Source organism: Typopeltis vanoorti, chromosome 7, assembly GCF_054136105.1.
Source record: "Typopeltis vanoorti isolate ZY-2024b chromosome 7, IOZ_Tvanoo_1.0, whole genome shotgun sequence".
NCBI classification, from domain to species: Eukaryota; Metazoa; Arthropoda; class Arachnida; order Uropygi; family Thelyphonidae; genus Typopeltis; species Typopeltis vanoorti.
This window is the reverse complement of record NC_143555.1, coordinates 81,648,407-81,667,249: the sequence shown is the minus strand read 5'-3', so window position 1 is coordinate 81,667,249 and position 18,843 is coordinate 81,648,407. Positions and strand designations below refer to the sequence as shown.

Here is an 18,843-nt window from a genome sequence, read left to right as displayed (position 1 = left end):
AAGAAGTGAAGCCTTCTATGTGAAGTGGAAGTATGATTACCTAATCCTTATGTCATTCCCAGTATTAATATACTATAGGTGTACAAGTTTCTATAGATGAGATTTACATAAAATTTACAATAAAATCCTAATTTTGTGAATCGTTTGATAGCTTCTTGTTAAGGGAAACATATTGTCAGAAGCAATCTAAACATTTCATTTTACACACACACACACACGTTCATAATATGTTATCACAAGCAATGCTATTTTCCTTAATGCCATTTTATGTGATGCTATGAAAAAGAAGGCAAGCTAATGGAAATAACTCCATTTTGTAACAATTTCAGAAGTATTATTAGTTTTTACTACTCTTAAAAATGGCACCAAAAACTCGTTAACAAGGCCCTGAATAAAAGCACTGCTGCAGTGAGGATAATAATTTATCTGAGGATACGTTGACATTAGAAATAAGCTTGGTTAAAAGAAATTATTAGGAAATCAACTAGGCAATTGGAAAAGGTGGAAAAATATTTGTCTAAACTTCAACAGGATAAGAAAAAGGATGAGAACAAGAACAGGCAGGAAAATACTGAACATGAAAATCAAAATATTAATAACAACATGGTAAGTCAGTTAATATCTAAGAAAAAAGGTAATATGGTATGGTGGCTCAATTTTAAAATTTGCACTTGCCGAAGGAGTCACCACTTCTGGTTTCCTGGGAACGGCGATTAAAAATACGACAAACGTAATTGAAAACCAAAATGGTGACAAACATAGTATGAGAGAAGATATGAAAGCTCTGTTGGAAAAAGCGAAAAAGAAATGTGAAAGAGTAAAAATTGTAGGATTACTACCTAGATATGATAGTACTGAGTTAAGAAGGAGGGCGATGATAGCAAATGATTTCATGCCAGGCTATGTAGAAGATATGGATGAGAGTTTTTAGACGTGTGGGGTGTGTTTGATGGCAGAAAAGGTTTGTATAAGAATGCTTGCCTGCACTTGAATTCATTTGGCATCAGAAGTCTGGAGAAATTACTTCTTGGTATGAGACTTAATGCAGAGAGTAAGGGAAAAATGTGTGTGAAAGTTCAGCTATGGTATACAAACGTGATAAAGATATAAATGCCCTTAAACATAGTTATGTATGTGGCGAAGGAGTGGAAAAATATGCTTTGGGTTAAGGTTGTTTTCAGTCAAGAAAGGGGTAAGAGCGAGGTTTTTCTCTCAGAGAGAAGTGAGTGAGTGGAATAATTTGCCCTTAGGGGGTAGTGAGTGCATCTAATGTAAATAAATTTAAAGGAAGGTATGATAGCTGGGTTGGGTAATTTACAGCCTCCCTCGGTGAGTCCTTGACTCCCTGGAGGTCTCAGATAATAATAATAATAATAATAATAATAATTATGATGCTCATTAGTGAAGACACAAACAATTGAGAAGAGCATATCTAATGCTCTTCCCAATTGTTTGTGTGTAACATTAAGCACACATAACAGTTATTTATTATAACTACAGGAATAAGTTGATTTGTAAAATAGTCAAGTGTCAATTAATATTAGTAATCCTTGCAAATAATGATTATTTCTTTTATTTTTCTTCCTTCCATTTTAGAAAGATAACATAATACAAGGAACAAAATATTTGGAGTCTCTTTCAAAATTCATCCTTACAGGAAACTGCCTGGAACATTCAAGTACTGATATAGACAAAGCTCATAAGATGTACAAAGACACATTAAATTTCAGCAAGTAAGTTAAACTACTTAGCATGAGAAATTTCATTTTATACTGAAATGATAATTCAGTTGCTGCTGATATTACCCACTCTAAAGACATCTCAAATTCTGCAGATGACAATTAAATGGTATGTTTTGTGTGTGTGTGTGTGCACGTGCATGAGTACTGTTAAACTTCTTTTTACAGTAATATCAGTATCCTTGTTATAGGAATTCTGAACCAAAGTTGTAAACACTTAGGCAGGCAGGTACAAATGAATATATGAAGTCATTTAAGATGCATTTCCAATGTCAGCCTGTTGGGCTAAATAAGTAGTATCTCACCCTCCACAGTCAACATGTTTGTTGAGATTTGTGAATATTGTTAGCTAAATTTCATTTCCTGGTGGTAGACCACTCCACTGAACTTACTGGAAATCTGAAGTGGTGAGATAAAATTCCTTATTTTTGGATTATTTAACCCTTAGCTTACCCATACTGCTGTACTATAAGTTTGCAACCTTTTATGAGTGGATTTACTAAAAAAAAAAAAAAAAACATTCCACTTACTAGTGTTTTTGCTTTCTTTTCATTTGAGCACATATCTAAATAAACAGTGACAAATTGTCACATTTTGATTTTGGTTTAACTTGGCTTTTAGTATATAAATATGAATTCCATTCTACAAAATTTGATGAAAAAATATATATCTGGTAATTTGATTTTTTTTTAATCCATCCTCCTGAGTCCTTTGGTAGAACAGTTGGAAGTTCCATCATGAACAAAAGGTGTATTTATAATAACTTTTCAACTAAAGATAGTGTTTTGCAATTTGGAAACTGAAATAAAGTATTCTTCTTTGTATGATCACTATAGTGAGAATTAACTATATTACACTAATCTTATCTGTTGGATGTAATTCCAGCCATTTCGCCCCTCCCCTCCTCAAATTAATGTCACATTTTCCACTTTTTTTTTGAGACAGTAGTAGTCTCAATGTTTTTTGCTGTCCAAACCAAATAGAACTAAACACAAACATAATTATAATACTAATTCCACTACCACTCGATGTTTGCAAAATAAATTTAATTAAACAGAAAATGATATGTCAAGCTCATGATTATATTGTTGACTCACATTTTGCTGCAGCCAAAGAAATCTTTAAAGTGAAGTCATGAAAAAGATGACTAAAATTCTTTTGAAATATTTTATATATGAAATTGTGTGTATATAACAATAATAATGTAATAGTTTGACTAATTTTTAGTGAAGCATTTTTTTTAATACTACTCATTTCTCTTTCTATGCGCATGGCAATAGCTTAGCGAGGGTAAGACACCAATATTCATTGTTTAACTGCTTCCTCATTTCTCTCTCCAATGTGAGCATTCTAGAAATTAGTTTCTTTATCAGTACTTTATTACTGGTGAGAAATGAAGAAAATGTGCTTAAAAGTTAGCATAGGATAGGGACAACAGTTTCCCATGGTTGTTATTGCAGATCCTAACCAACAAAACTCCATTAACAAATACTAATGTGCTTTCATCCTTTTGTTCTTGTATTCTAAGATAGCACTGTGATGATTTTATTTCTTTGTCCCACCAGAAAGCAACAATACTAATTCTGAAAAATACCTTAAAATTAAATATATTTTATTGTTTTCTAACATTTTTTTATATTTAAAAAAAAAGTGGTACTTCTGCACTTAATTAAGACATTAGTAGTCTGAAAATAAAATTACTAAGAAAATTTAAAAAAAAAAAAAATCATCTAACGCCTTTTTATTCCCGTATATGGGGAGTAGGCGAGGCCATTTAGCCCTATCTAACTTTTGGAGGACTGAGTGGGCAGTTCAATTTCCACTGGTACCAATCAGAGATAGATGGCCCAAGGCTATCACTAATTAAGCGGTACGCAGCGAAGAGAGATGGCTCAAGTGTGCCGCCATCTCATGGTCCCTAACCCTAACACAATATATTTAATGTCTGAAATAATGTGGGTTCTACGGTTGATTTTCTTGAGTTTACGGGACGAAAAACCCGCTTTCCCGTGCCAGAGATCGACTAACTTGGGAACCGGTCGAAAAAAGGCTTAGAAAAATTTCCTCTAGTCGCCGACTAGACTCGAAACCAAGTCTTCCTTTGTGCGGCCAAGCGCCGTGGTGTGTAAACGCCTCATCCACTGAGCTACACAGGCACACAGGCTCTTACTAAGAAAATGATTAAATGTAAGAAGGAGGGGACTCCCATGTATCAACAAAATTTTTCATTTTGAAATTGGTCACCCTTGAAAATTTGACAATTAGAACCATCACCATAATATATTCCATGGAATGGTAGGATTATAAACTTATTAAGCATTTCCTGACAACAAAGAAATGAAATATTTCTTCAATCTCATTGTCATAATCTCTGAACTTATTAAAGACTGTTGATGCAGTAGCACATTTGCAAATCTTCTTTCATGTAAGTACTGCATAGTGGCTTGTGGAATACTCAGCTTAGCCATTCTTTTTTTTGGTGGATGGTAAGCTCCGCAAAGTGATTTTACGAGGGTGGTCTGAAAAGTTCTCGGCCTCGACCATAGATGGTAACACTATCGGCAAGATTTTTTTATTTTTTTTCTTTCTAAATTGGTACATCTGTCATAAGCATCCATGCGAAATTGAGTCATTCTATCAAGTAGTTTGTTTTATACAGCTTCTGAAGCAGAAATGTTGTCTGTATCCCTTGAAATGGATAAAATTGAGTATCGTGCGATTATAAAATTCTTTTAAAAGAAGGTTTAACGGCGAAAGAAATTCATTTGAAGTTCATAAAAGTTTATGGGCAATCTTCTCCTTCATTTTCGACAACTAAGAAACGGGCTGCCGAGTTTAAATGTGGCCGTACCAGTCTTGAAAATGATCCACGTGAAGGACGTCCAAAAAGTGTAACAACAACAACAACAGAAATCTTTGATTAAGTGCACGATATGGCATTGGATGCAAGTAACTCAAATGCATGAAATTGCTGAGACTATAGGCATTTGAAAAGAACATGTAGGATGTATTTTGCATGAAGAATTGCCTATGAAAAAGCTTTGTGCAACATAGGTGCTGCACTTGCTCACAGCTGATCAAAAACGCACTCACATGAAAATCTATGAACAGTGCTTGGAGCGTTTTAACAAGAATGAAACTGATTTTGTGCGTCGATTTATTACTATAGATGAGACTTGGATTCACCACTACACACCAGAATCCAAATAGCAGTCAAAACAGTGGGCAGAAGCCAGTTGCCCAGTGCCAAAGAAGACAAATGTTGAAAGTTTATTTTTCACTTGGTTAGAGTATAATAAATTTAGTTTAATCCTTTATCCAAGTGTGAGCAAACAAAGTTTGCACCTGCAAGTATCTTCAGGACTGGGGTAAGGTGGTACAACACCAGGGCACTCCTTGCAAAGGTGGAGCAAGCTACCAATATTCCTATCTCAGTATCTCCCATAATGCAAAACACATCTCCTTGCGAATATGTCTGATGTTATGCATTAAGGGAAGGGCCACAACCCAGGCTAGTTTCGACCTTCATTGAGGTCTCTTCAGTGGGAGCCAGGCCCAAGTGGAGATACCAGGCAGAAGCATTAGCAGGTCATCTCTATCTATAGGAGTTGCCAAATGGTGTGCCACCCTTTTTTTTAATAAGTTACTCTGGATTTAGAGAAAGATGTTGAAAGTTTATTTTTCACTTGGTTAGAGTATAATAAATTTAGTTTAATCCTTTATCCAAGTGTGAGCAAACAAAGTTTGCGCCTGAAAGTATCTTCAGGACTGGGGTAAGGTGGTACAACACCAGGGCGCTCCTCAATAAAGGTCGAAACTAGTCTGGTTGTGGCCCTTCCCTTAATGCATAACATCAGACACATCCGCAAGGAGATGTGTTTTGCATTATGGGAGATACTGAGATAGGAGTGTTGGTAGCTTGCTCCACCTTTGCAAGGAGTGTCCTGGTGTTGTACCACCTTACCCCAGTCCTGAAGATACTTTCAGGTGCAAACTTTGTTTGCTCACACTTGGATAAAGGATTAAACTAAATTTATTATACAAAGAAGACAAAGTCAGTTCCATCAGCAGGAAAGGTCATGGCATCAGCGTTTTGGGATGCTAAAGGCATTTTGTTTATTAATTATCTTGAAAAGGGTAAAACAATAACCGAGGAATATTATTCTGATCTTTTAACTAGACTAGATGAAAAAATTCGCGAGAAAAGACCCGGTTTGCAGAAGAAAAAAATCATCTTTTATCAGGACAATGCATCTGCCCACAAAGGTGTTTTGGCAATGGGAAAATTAAGAGATCTGCACTATGAATTGTTGGAACATCCACCCTATTCCCCAGATTTGGCTCCCTCTGACTTCTCTCTCTTCCTAAAACTCTTCCTCACTGGTCAGCATTTTTCTTTGAATCAAGAGGTGATTGTAGCTAGAGGGTATTTTGCAGATCTTACTGAGAACCACTAGCACTGTAGCATCACTGGAATAAATGTATTAGTCTTAGAGGAGATTATGTTGAAAAATAAAAATACTTTTGAAATTATAAATTTGTTTTTTCATTGTTAGGCCAAGAGACCTACCAACAGACCACCCTCATGCTGTTGTGGTGCATGTCATGTTGTGTTCATCTTCTATTGGAACATGATGCACTGTAGATGCTCCTACTAGTGAACAACTTCCTCTTCCAGCTCAGTGTTGTTACTTTTGCTGATGACTCCCTCTGAAAGTAATATCTGAATTTGTTCCATATTGTTCTTGTGGTTTCACCATAATAGACCATAGACGAATCCTTGTGATTGTTACTGTTCATCAACTGTAGATTTACATATAGCAGCCCATCATGCCTCATTTGGGGAAGGGAGGCAGAAAACATTAGCATTTGGTTTTGATTCATGCACTTGTATGCTGTTATAGATGCTTCTGACATACTCTATACATTAAAATATCATTCAGACACAATGATATATATGCTGCCAATGTGGCAGTAAGTTTATTTGATTAAGTTTTTAATGTTTTTTGTGTGGGGGAGATCACTGTGGCATTTTGGTGTAACTAGTCAATTTCATTGTTGTTGCAGATCACAGCTTTCTGTATGTTGTGATCTGCAACATACAGAAAGGATAAAGCCCTTTGTTTGGAAAGACCTGGGTTCAAACCTGATCTAGGATGCAAAGAACCTTTATAATGGCTTTTCAGCTGAAAGCAAGTTAGCTGGTCTCATATGGAGGTGGCAAGGTTTTTCATCCCTCAAAACAGACAAGCCAAAAGAAAGTACAGTATAGCAATATCAGGTTTCTAGAAGCTAGGTTACTTGGCTGTGACAGGTCATTAAGCCTAACATGAAAGGCAAAGTGAATGGATGAGATTTCATAAGTCATAGAAAAATCATGGCACTTACTATGTGTTTAGAGGAAAAAGCACATACTAAACTGCAATTCACCATAGTATGCTTTGCAAAGAACAGCATGGATTTACCAAAGAATGGTCATGTTTAGTGGTTTGCTCACATTTTATTATAATGTTACAGTAATGAGGAATGGATACACCGTGATACTGTTGGACTTTCATGTGGTATCCTAACAAATGCTAAGGCATTTGTTAGGATACCACATGAAAGGCTGTTGCATAAACTGGAGAATATGGGACTAAGAATATAAACTACTGACTTGGATAAGGAATCAAAGATGATAAAGGGGTCATGAAAATTGAAAGGCTACTTTGAAACTATTAAATGACACTAGCAGTGACAGAACACCAGTAGAAAATATTCAAGAGTAATGCAAACAAGAATACATATCAATACTTGCTAGCAAGTTGCTGAAATGTGAAAAGGCAGTGAAGTAGATATTTAATCAGAAATGCTCAAACATAGAGATATAAAAGTTTTGCAGTGGCCCAACTGCATAATTTATCAAGTCTGATCAGAAGGCCAAATTCCAGATGATTGAAATAGCTCTCATAGTTACCATCTATAAAGATAGGAATAAAACTGAATGTGAAAACTGCAGACAAATTTTTCTATTAAGTGTTCCAGGTAGGATTTATGCATGCATACTTGAGAAGAGGCTAAGAAAAATGGCAGAAGAGGCTGGGCTCAAGACAAATAGTTGAGAAACCATGGGAATATAACATTAAGTGTTCCAGGTAGGATTTATGCATGCATACTTGAGAAGAGGCTAAAAAAAATGGCAGAAGAGGCTGGGCTCAAGACAGATAGTGAGAAACCATGGGAATATAACAAAGAACTATGCTTATGCATTTTCCAGATCTGCTAAACATGACAAGGTACAAGAAAGAAAGAAAAGCTTATCAAAACTCTACAGTTATATGCTGTAAATGGGACATTATATCAAGCGATACTTAGGCTATATTCAAATTGTTTAAGTCAGCAGTTCAAACTGAAGGAAACACAGGAGGATGGTTTAATGTAATCATGTGAAAGACAAGAGTGTACACTATATCCGCTCTTATTTATTATCTATGTGGATATCATTATGAAAAAAAAAAAAAAAAAAAGTGGCATTAAAAGTACAAAAAACTGATGATTAGAATCATTGATATCAAATTTAGCTCTTTACTTTATGCAGATGATGTACTCCTCAGTATATTCAGTGCAAGTCTCCAGATTCTCTAACCAAATTGAATAACAACATGACAAATATGGCTTTAAAATCAGCAATAAAATGGCCAATATTATGAAAATAGGCAGGAACATAGAAAACTTCAGCTGCATTCTCAATGTAAATGTATAGAACAAGTGAAATATTTTAGCTATTTAGGCAGATTTTAGTGAAGATGGTAAATTAAATATAGACATAGACCACAGAATAAGTAAAGCTATCATTATGAGGGGGGAGGGTGCAGTTAAATAAGTTTATATGTAATAAGAGAGAAATTAGTCAAAACACTAAACTAGGACTATGGCAGTCTTCAAACCGGTTTTACGGTGGATGGAGCACATGAACAATGATTAGAGACCACAGATAGGAAAGTTCTGAGAAAAATTAGGAGTCTGAATAGATGGTATTAATGTCAGTGATAGAATGAGGCAGCCTCTTAGCAAATATCTGGAAAACACACACACTCCATTGGTTAGAAATGCTGCCTAGAGCTTGGATACAACATTATGTGAGATTGTGTAATCTCTGGTAATATCAGTAATTCTGCAGCCTGCTTCAAACTTTCCAATAATTCTTCCCCGTGTGAAATCATCTAGTGATGTCGTTGAGACATTGTGAGATATCCAAGTTTGCAACTTTATTCCTTCACAAAAATAGCTTCCTTCAAACACAATTTGCCTAGTGCAGCCTTTTGACTTTTATCCTGTGAAGTGCTACCATGTGCAACCCCTTTGTGCACGATTCAAAAATTCGAATGTGTAACTGCTTTCTACTTGAAATAATCAGTTATATAAATTGCCACAAGCTGATTTGTGTCAATTTGCAGTTGTCCTTAGATTTTGGACACTAGTGTATGCACGAGCATCATGTCAACATGCTGAAAAATTACCTCAGAGCAACATTAACACAAGAAATAACAATTATATCAACACCTCATAAAACACTCAACTTTTCTAGAGGAATAATCTCAGAATGGAATCTCCTTGATGCTCCTGATAAAGAGAGAGATATTCTGAGCTTAAAGATCAGGAAGTGACAGGTATAAGGCACAGTCTATAGGAAAGATCATTTGGTTCCAACTAGGAACATCATCCCTACTTTTGGTACACCTTAGCCTCATCATCTGTAAAAGCAGATATCTCAAATGTCAGAAATATGGACATTATTTGACTTTGCACCGTTTGGTCCATTTAGAAACTTGTATAAGAGACACGAAAAAGCTTATGACAGCCTGGAGATTGGCATATTAAAAGACCTCAGAGGAAACCTTATATTTATTAAAAACTTTGTCTAGCTGAGTTCTGCAAGTCACAGTGTAAAGCATGCTATCTCGACCATATCATCAAGATCTGAGTGTTCCTGAAGGCTGTGTCTTAGTTACGACCCTTTTTTTTTGCTATCAAAGTTAACTCAGTTCAAGTAGCAACAGAAGTCAAGTTCTTGTGACTCATCTTTGATAGAAAACTTGCACACATTTGTCAACTAAGTGAAAAGTGCAAGAGTGTGTGTTGAATTTTCTTTGTACTTGATCCTCTACTGATTGGGATGCTGATCAATCTTCGTTGCTTCATCTTTATTGTGTGCTTATATGTTTAAAGCTGGATTGTGAGTCTCAAGTCTGTGGTGCAGCAAAGCAGAGTAACCTGCAATGGTTGAATTCCATCATCATCCGAGTATATGGATGGCTACTGGAGCTCTTTGCCCACTGAAAGCCTTTATGTTGAAGCAAATGAACCAGATATATCACTTAGATGGAAACAGTTGTCTCTTAACTATGCCTTAAAAATAAAGTATCTCTCCCTCTCTCCTAGAGCATCTTACATGGGCTAATCTCTTTTCTCTATGTTGGAAGGCTCGGTATCACATGACAGACTGCCATATAATCTTTCTGGTATCCGTGTTATAGAGATTATGAAAGCTGTTGCCATGAATGTTGACAATATTATTTGTACCAAACATAACAGCATTCCTCTCCTCCATGGCAGGCTTGCATTCCATCCTGCAACCTCTCACTTTGTCAACTACAAAAGTTTCATATGCCATCATATGTCTGCCTTCAATTGTTTAATGCACACAGAGCAACCCACTCTGATTTCTTGTCCATCTATACTGATGGTTTAAAATCAGATATCTCTGTTGGCTGTACTGCTGTGTTTCCTGATTTTACTATCTCCAACCACATCCCATTTGATTGCAGTAATTATACAGCAGAGTTGCATGCCATGCAGCTTGCACTTGTGCATTTGAAAGAGAAAAGTGCGTAATTTATACAGACTCTGTGAGTTCTTTACAGGCTATCTCCTCTATATATAATCCACATCTAGTGCTTTGTGAGGTGTTACAACTTGTACAAAATGAAGTCCCTTAATTTTGATGTTCAGTTGTGCTGGATTCCCAGACATTGGAATTAAGGGAAATGAGGCTGCAGGTGCAGCTGCTAGACCAGCTTGTACTTTTTTTCATATACAATTTGATAGTTCCCTATACAGGCTACAGACATTTTATAAGATCAAAGCTAATTGCCCAGTGGCAGTCATCATGGCAGGAAGCACTGACAACAAATTTCATGAAATTAAGCATTGGCAGTCTAGTGAATGCAAAAATAGAAGAGAGGGAGTTGCTAGGCTCCACATAGGTCACACTCATCTTACACATTCTTATTTACTGAGGGATGATGGTGTGAAAAATGCAACACACATCTTACTATTTGTCATATTCTGGTGGAGTATCAGCACTTCACATGAGTGAGAAATGAAATTATTTATCTGGCCGAGCCATATACAATCTGAGAAATGTTATCAGACTCAGACAATTTTTTATGACATTTTTAACTTCTTACAAAGAATTGATTTGTACAATCACATTTGATTATTAATTCTATTTGTATGTAGATATTGCATTGTTTAACTTGTTTTTTGTACATATAAATTATTGACTAATTTATTCCTTTATGGCATAGTATGATCTTAGCTGTCCTTGCACCAATAAACCTTAAATCAACCAGCCAACCTCTTCAGCCTCCAAAATCTTGGCATTCTTTTTAGTATTCTTGGAAATCTTAAAATACAGTTCCCATCCTTAGAATACTGATCCCATATTTGAGGTCATGCACCCTGGGACTTTCCTCAGAATGCTTGAATGAAAAATTGATGACAACTCTCTCACTGATTCTCTTGAATTGCTTTTCCATAGATGCATTGTTACTGTATTATATCTCTTCTAAAGGTATTTCTATGGGCACTACTCCACTAAATTGGCCTATTTAGTGGAGTAGTGCCCATTTACATATGAACACACATATACATTTCATTTCCAAACTCATCAAATAACTTCTCATCCTCTGTCTTCATTTCTTGTATCTCTGCTCTCTGGTACATTCTTTTCCATACTGTTCTGCCCAGTGATTATATCCTTCAGGTCTTCAGAAAGATAAAATAAAATAATTAATAAATAAAATCCTTTATTCTTTCCAACCACTTGCCCATGCACTGCACTGTACTGTCATTTTATAGATCTTGGAACCTCTCGTGTGTGGGCCTTATATAAAAAATGAATTTCATCACTCATCTTCTTGAAAAGTTGCATTTCGTCTCAAGTCAAGATTTCTGGTTGTCTTTCAGCCTATCCCATGGTACTAATATACCATAGGTTTGTAATCTCTTCTGGATGGGGCTTAAAATGGTGTGAGTTGGGGGGGGGGGTAGAATTTTTATCCTATAATAATGTGTTATATCCTCATTTCATACATTTGCATAGCCTCATTATTTGTGTTAAATGGAGTGATTTATGAAGTAATAGGAGTAATCCTGTTACTTCATAATCCTGTTTTCCTTGGGGGAAGTAGTCTGAAAGGCATATTATGACATTATCACAAAAATTATAAGATGAAAACTTCATATCATTGTCATGTTATCATCTTATAATTTTTGTGATTATAAGATGATTAGATGTTTTTGAAAATTGAGCATTGTTCATAGTATACATTTTGTTGGGGGAGTGGTATTTGATATGAAAAATAATGTGGTGATAAATTCATAAATAAAGAAAAAATTAATTTTAAGTTGACTTGCTGGTTAAACCTCGTTAAGTTAATGCTAACTGATTTTTCTCTCTCTCTCTCTCTTGATTTTTTTTTTTTTTTTAATTATTTGGAGTGTCTAAAATAAATTGATTTATTTTTGTTTCATTTTCTAACAGTATAAGAAAAATAAGATAAAAGAAACTTTATTAAATAAAATTGAAAATAAAATAAAATACTGTCAGGACATTGAAGAAAAAAATGTTTTTAGTAAATTAATGAACTGAAAATATGTATTTTCAGCCATATTACAAATGTCCTCCAGAGAGCACAGATTACTTCTGGAAGTATAGAAAGCAAATTAACAGTTCTAAGGTAATTTTTTTTTGTTCATAATTTCTGAAGTGAAACATTTTTATATGCTTTATATACTTCAGTTTGGTTTTTTTCAGGCTGATCACAACTTAAAATTTTTGAAAGTGTGTATAACTTGCAATTAATCATTAATTGTTTTAATAGGAAGAAAATTAAACTGAAAGTTATTCATAATCAGTATCACTCATAAAAAATTTTTTAAGTGGAAGAGCTAATACTACAGATGATTATTCATTTAGCTACAGATGTTAATCTTGTGGTTTGATTACATAATTTTCTTCTTCCTCTTACGGATTTTAGGGCAAGTGGCATGATCCAGTCTCATTTGATTATTTTCTTTGTTTTCCAGTTCTTCTTTTTCCATTTATATCTATATAGTGTTTTTTGCAATCTGCTGTTGTCCATTTGATTTAGAAGTTCTATATATTTTTTATAATTATTTATATAATAATTAACTAATATCTAACTTATATTTACTTATATAATAGTTAATTGGTTTTATATTCAGGGATTATAAAACTCCTTTTTGTTTTATGATCCCACTTGGTATATCCAAGCAATTTAAACAGCAGAAATAAAATTTCTGCTGTTTAAATGTGTTTCTCCCCTTTTTTTTATGGAAAAAAGAAATAACATTTCATCTTTTATGGTCCATGTTTCACTTCCATATAATAAAGTTGGTTTAGACTAGAATTATAGTCTGATTCGGATGTGTTTTCATACCAGTTAGTTAGTTATTCACATGTGATGTTGCATAGTCACTCTCGTACCTCATTGGGTTTTGGGAGTGAAGCTGTCTACTAGAAGTGGTAAGGTTGCGATGCCCTTTCCACAAAGAGTAAGTAGGACAATCATAAACATAGATGTGTCTGGTGGGATCTAAACCTGCAGCCTCTTGGCTGGAGAGTAGATACACTAACGACTCAGCCAACCAGGCCAGCTTTTGTTATCAGGAATGGCTTAAATGTATGATTTATTATGCTATTTACTTTAACAAAATTTGATATTTTAATGTGTATATCTTTTCATATTCATATGATAAATCACATTCTAGGTATTTGAAAGTATTGACTTGTTCTAATATTTAATTATCTATCACTATTTTACTTATTTGGGTTTCTCTTTTGAAAGCCATTATTTTAATTTTTACTTGAGTTATTCTCATATATATTGTATTATCCTGAAATTTCATTTAATGATATTACTGATGTTTGTAAATCATCTTTTGATGTAGGTTGATCGTCTCCAAATAATAATAATGTCTATTTGTAAGTTTATTTGTATATCAAATGTTTTATGTTTTCCAGATTGTTATATATATATATATATATATATATTAAAGTGGTGATGGGTGCATCTCTGCTGTAATCTTTCCATTCTGATATTTGTTCTAATTTGACTATTATTTTATATTCTGTATATATTTATATTTATTAAATAGACTGTTAGAACTCGTTTGGTATATTTAAATCAACTAATATTTAAAAAAAAAAAATTTTTTTTTGTTTATTGATTTTATCAGAAGCTTTTTTTGTAATCAATAAAGGCCACGTGTTTCCTTTTTGAACTTGTCTTCTCTTTTCAATTATTAATTTTAGATAAAAAAATTAGTCTATGCTTATTATAATAGTTCATAATTAAGATTGGCCTTTTCAGAATCCAATTTGTTCTCTACAATACTATTTAGCTTCTCCTTTAATATTCTTGCATATATTTTGTACCGTGCATTTAATCGACTAACTCTGCTATAGGTATTGCAGCCATCTTTATTTTCCTTTTGTATCAATTGAAATAATCAGTGTTTTTCCAAAAGTTAGAAGAATCCAGACCTTAAAGAATTTTGGAAGTCTCATTGCATTTTTCATCTGCATTTTTGCACTAACTCCATATTTATATTGTCATCTCCTGGTTGGTTTAATTTTTTTTTTCATCTTATTTATTGTATTTTGTAGTTCTAATGTATTTTCTGTTAGGTCATTATTTGTTTTATCAATTTTACTTCTTTATTATCATTAGTCCAGATATTATGAAAATAAGTTACCTATTTTTCTAAATCTATTGTTTATATTCTTACCTTTTCTTTTATTTTTTTGCTCATATATTTTATTATTTTATAGATTTTTGATTGTGGTTTAACTTCTTTTTTTTTGCCATTTTTTAGCTATTTTTCTAGTTCTGTTACAGAATTGTTCTCTCTCTCTCTGTTTTTTTCTTACTTCTCATTTTGTATTGTTTCAGCACTATTTCTTTTGTATTCTATTTTTGTTTCTGTTGTCTTGGAATTTAGTCATTTCTGGTAACTGTCTTTTTTTTCCCAGTTTTGTAGTCACCTTTTTTTTCTGATCTATTTACTCTTTATTTCTAAGCTTCCTGTTGCTGCTTTTGTCAGGATTTGTTTCAAATTTTCTCATTAAATGAGAAAATCTGACAATAATTAAATGACATAAAATTGTCTAATATGGGAATCTTGTAATGAAAAAATCTCAGTTGATAGGCATTTTTCATTGTATTTATTTTTAGCCATTTATGCCAATATTATATAATGAACAGAGTTTAATTCAAAAGAAACCCTTCGATATACTCCTAGATATAAAATTTAGCTATCTACCTTAAAACTTGTGATATTATAATTGATATCTGATTTATATCCTTTACCTGGCCATGTATATTTATGGATTTCTTTATGTTCAAATACCAATTTCATTATTTTTCTATTATTATAAATGACAAAAATCTTGCAGTTTGCATCCATTTTGATTACAGATTTCTTTGCCAAATTTCCTGCTAGTAGTAAATAGCCAGTTTTATTTGCTTTATTTGTGACATTTTGTAATTCTTTATAAAAGGTTTTCTTTCTCCGCTTCTGGTACATAAGCATCGATTTGTGTGACCTCATAATGTTTTGAGTGTAATTTCTATTAATCTTTCATTTCATTAGTTATATACAGGGTGTTCGGGATAAATTTGACATATTTATAATTAATTATATTTTTCCGTAAGTTACATGTATTAACACACACTTCTCTTCATTTAAAAGTTTGGACCCTTCTTCATTCATATACAAGATGTCAGAAAGGATGGATAGCTGGAACCCACCTGAATCATGGAAGAGAATAACTTGTATCATGATGATTCGTGCCCGCCATCAAAATAAGGATATTACGACTGCTGCCCAATGCTCCCTGAATACAGTAAAAACAATCAGGCATGAACTAGAGACTTGCAATGGTGACTACGAGGATGTAGCAAGAAGAAAGATCCCTAGCAGACGATCTGATTGCGTTCGTACAGCAGAATTCCTCGCAAATCTGCAGGAACAGGTGTTGAAGAACCCTGGCATTGGAATTCGGGCTTTGTTCGTGGAGTTGCTAACTGTAGTCAAGCCCTGGATAACAAGGGTAGCCAATGGTAGGCCGTATGTATGGCAGCAGGATTCGGCCCCTTGCCACACCTCTGGGAAAAGTCAAAAATGGTTGTCTGAAAATTTCTACGACTTCACCAGTCCAAATGTTTGGCCTCCAAACTCCCCAGACCTTAACCCCATGGATTATTTTGTATGGGGCGCAGTTGAAAAAGACACCAATCGCACTTCCAGTAATACAAAAGCCCAGTTAATGGATAAAATTAAAACAGTTTTTGCGGCCCTTCCCAGGGAGACTGTAGCATCAGCTTGTTCGAGGTTCCGAAGCAGAATTGAAGCTGTGATCGATGCTAATGGTGGTTATTTTGAGTAAATCTTGTTGATAGTATTGTAATTAACTCTGCCTGTAATGTTTTTTTGTCAATTCATTAAATTTAATAGATACAAAGAAGATTTTCTTTTTCCTTACGAAACTGTCAAATTTATCCCGAACACCCTGTATAAATGATATTTTTTCCATACATTTATGTATCATAATCACTACACCTGCCTTTACTCATTCTTCTTTTTTTACTCCACTATAGATCTATATTTATTGGTTTCGTTGGTACTTTTTTGCTTTTTCTTTGTTTCTGTTACTACACATCTTTATGCTGGCCTGGTTTATTCTGACTTTTCTTTGGTTGAGGTTCCATAATAAATAATTTCTTTGATTATATAATAATCATTCTAAAAACATAATGTATATTTAATGGAGGATAATACAATAGAATTATCACAAACTAGATTTAATTAAAATCAGTATTTCGTCCAGGTTACAAGGATGTAAATAGTAGCTTTAAGATAAAGCACTATATATAATATAGCGGTAAATCCTAAAAAAACATAAAAGCATAAAACAGGATTTGATTTGTTGAATAGCTACTAACTCTTTAATTCTTATAAGGTGGATTATTTTACTTTGTCTGTAAATGGGTCTCCAAAGGGAGAAGTGAAAGAGATGATTGTTATGACAGGAATAAATGGTTCCAAATTGGAGAAATATGCAATAAAAGAAAATATGAAAGAGTTATTGAAAGAAGCAAAAATGAAGAGTAAGGAAGTAAAAATTGTGAGGCTTCTGCTTCAGTATGACCGGACAGAGTTGAGGGCCATGATTGTTAATGAGTCAAAAGATTGTGCAGGTGGGGTGTGCAGTTTATTGATGTACGAAGTGAATTTGATGGACAAAAGTACTTGTATATGCTTGACAGATTACATTTAAATGTTTTTGGAGTTAGATGTTTGGAGGACGTGTTGTTTAGTGAGAGTTTGGAAGTGCCAAACTAGGGAAACTAGAGATATTGGGGGGGAGATGCAATCAAGCATAATTGTGATAATAAGTGTGTGTGTACAGAAATTATTATACAATGCTGAATGCGATTTCACAGGTTTCTGATTCAAATGGGTTGTTAATGACATTACACAAAGGTAATTTTAGGTACAATGGGATGCTGAGATGCATGTACATCTATGCAAGAAGTATCAGGAATAAGGAAGAGGAGTTTTCGTATTGGTCAAGCTCAACTTGGCCAATAAATCAATTTAAAAATTATTGGGGGGGAGATGCAATCAAGCATAATTGTGATAATAAGTGTGTGTGTACAGAAATTATTATACAATGCTGAATGCGATTTCACAGGTTTCTGATTCAAATGGGTTGTTAATGACATTACACAAAGGTAATTTTAGGTACAATGGGATGCTGAGATGCATGTACATCTATGCAAGAAGTATCAGGAATAAGGAAGAGGAGTTTTCGTATTGGTCAAGCTCAACTTGGCCAAAAATTATAAGTATCAGTGAGCCCTGGTTGATAGAAAATGATATAGTTATAGGAAATGAATATAAATGGTATTGTATTTTCCAGGAGGATAGAGGGAATAGAACAGGAGGTGGAGTATATTGCTGATGATAGCTGAAGAACTACAACCAACAAAATTTGAAATTAAAGAGGAGCTTAGGTTTGGGGAAATTGTTCATTTGAGTCTGTATAATGTGAGATAGAGGCCAATAAGGCAAAATATATTGTTGGGTTCTGCTATAGACCACGGGGTCTACAAGGAAGATGTTGGAAGTTTTTTCACCTGGTTATACTATTAATTAAAGATACTAAGAAATTATATCCTTCGTTTAATCCTTTATCCAAGTGCAAAGTTTACACCTGAACTATTTTCAGGCAACTCGTATATTGAAGCTGTGACTTCACATCACTTGCCTTGGTATCCCATAATGTAAAGCACATATCCTTATGGGTGTGTATAATGCTATGCATTATGGGGTCACTACCCAGACCAGTTTCTACCTTTATTGAGATATCATCAGTGGGAGTCAGACCCAGAGGTGATAATACAGTTGAAGTAATGCAGAAGTCATATTTTCATGTATGAGTAGCCAAAAGGTGTCACACCTTATTATTAAAATACTCTGGATTACAGATAGTTGTTAGAAGTTTTTCACTTGGTTATACTATAAATTAAAGATACCAAAAAATTATATCCTTGGTTTAATCCTTTATCCAAGTGTAAGCAAACAAAGTTTGTACCTGAATAACCATTCATGAGAAACCTCATTTGATGAAGGTCAGTGGAAGGTGGATGCCTCAACTTCTCTCTTCAATTCAGGAGCATCATGTGTCATGTTCCTGCACGTTTTTAGAGCTTTGCCGAGGGAATCAGAGAGACGTTCTGGAATCCATTGT

The 18,843-nt window shown here is 34.1% G+C and overlaps 1 protein-coding gene across 2 annotated transcripts in view; it reads left to right on the top strand.

Moving 5' to 3' along the window:
- The window catches only part of LOC150104812 (uncharacterized), a 449,875-nt gene that overhangs the window by 391,338 nt on the left and 39,694 nt on the right, over positions 1-18,843 (top strand). For both annotated transcript variants that reach the window (XM_090395370.1, XM_090395369.1), the window contains 2 exons: positions 1,597-1,733; positions 12,671-12,742. In XM_090395370.1, coding sequence (XP_090251496.1) covers positions 1,597-1,733; positions 12,671-12,742 — 209 coding nt within the window. The remainder of the gene's footprint in view (positions 1-1,596; positions 1,734-12,670; positions 12,743-18,843) is intronic.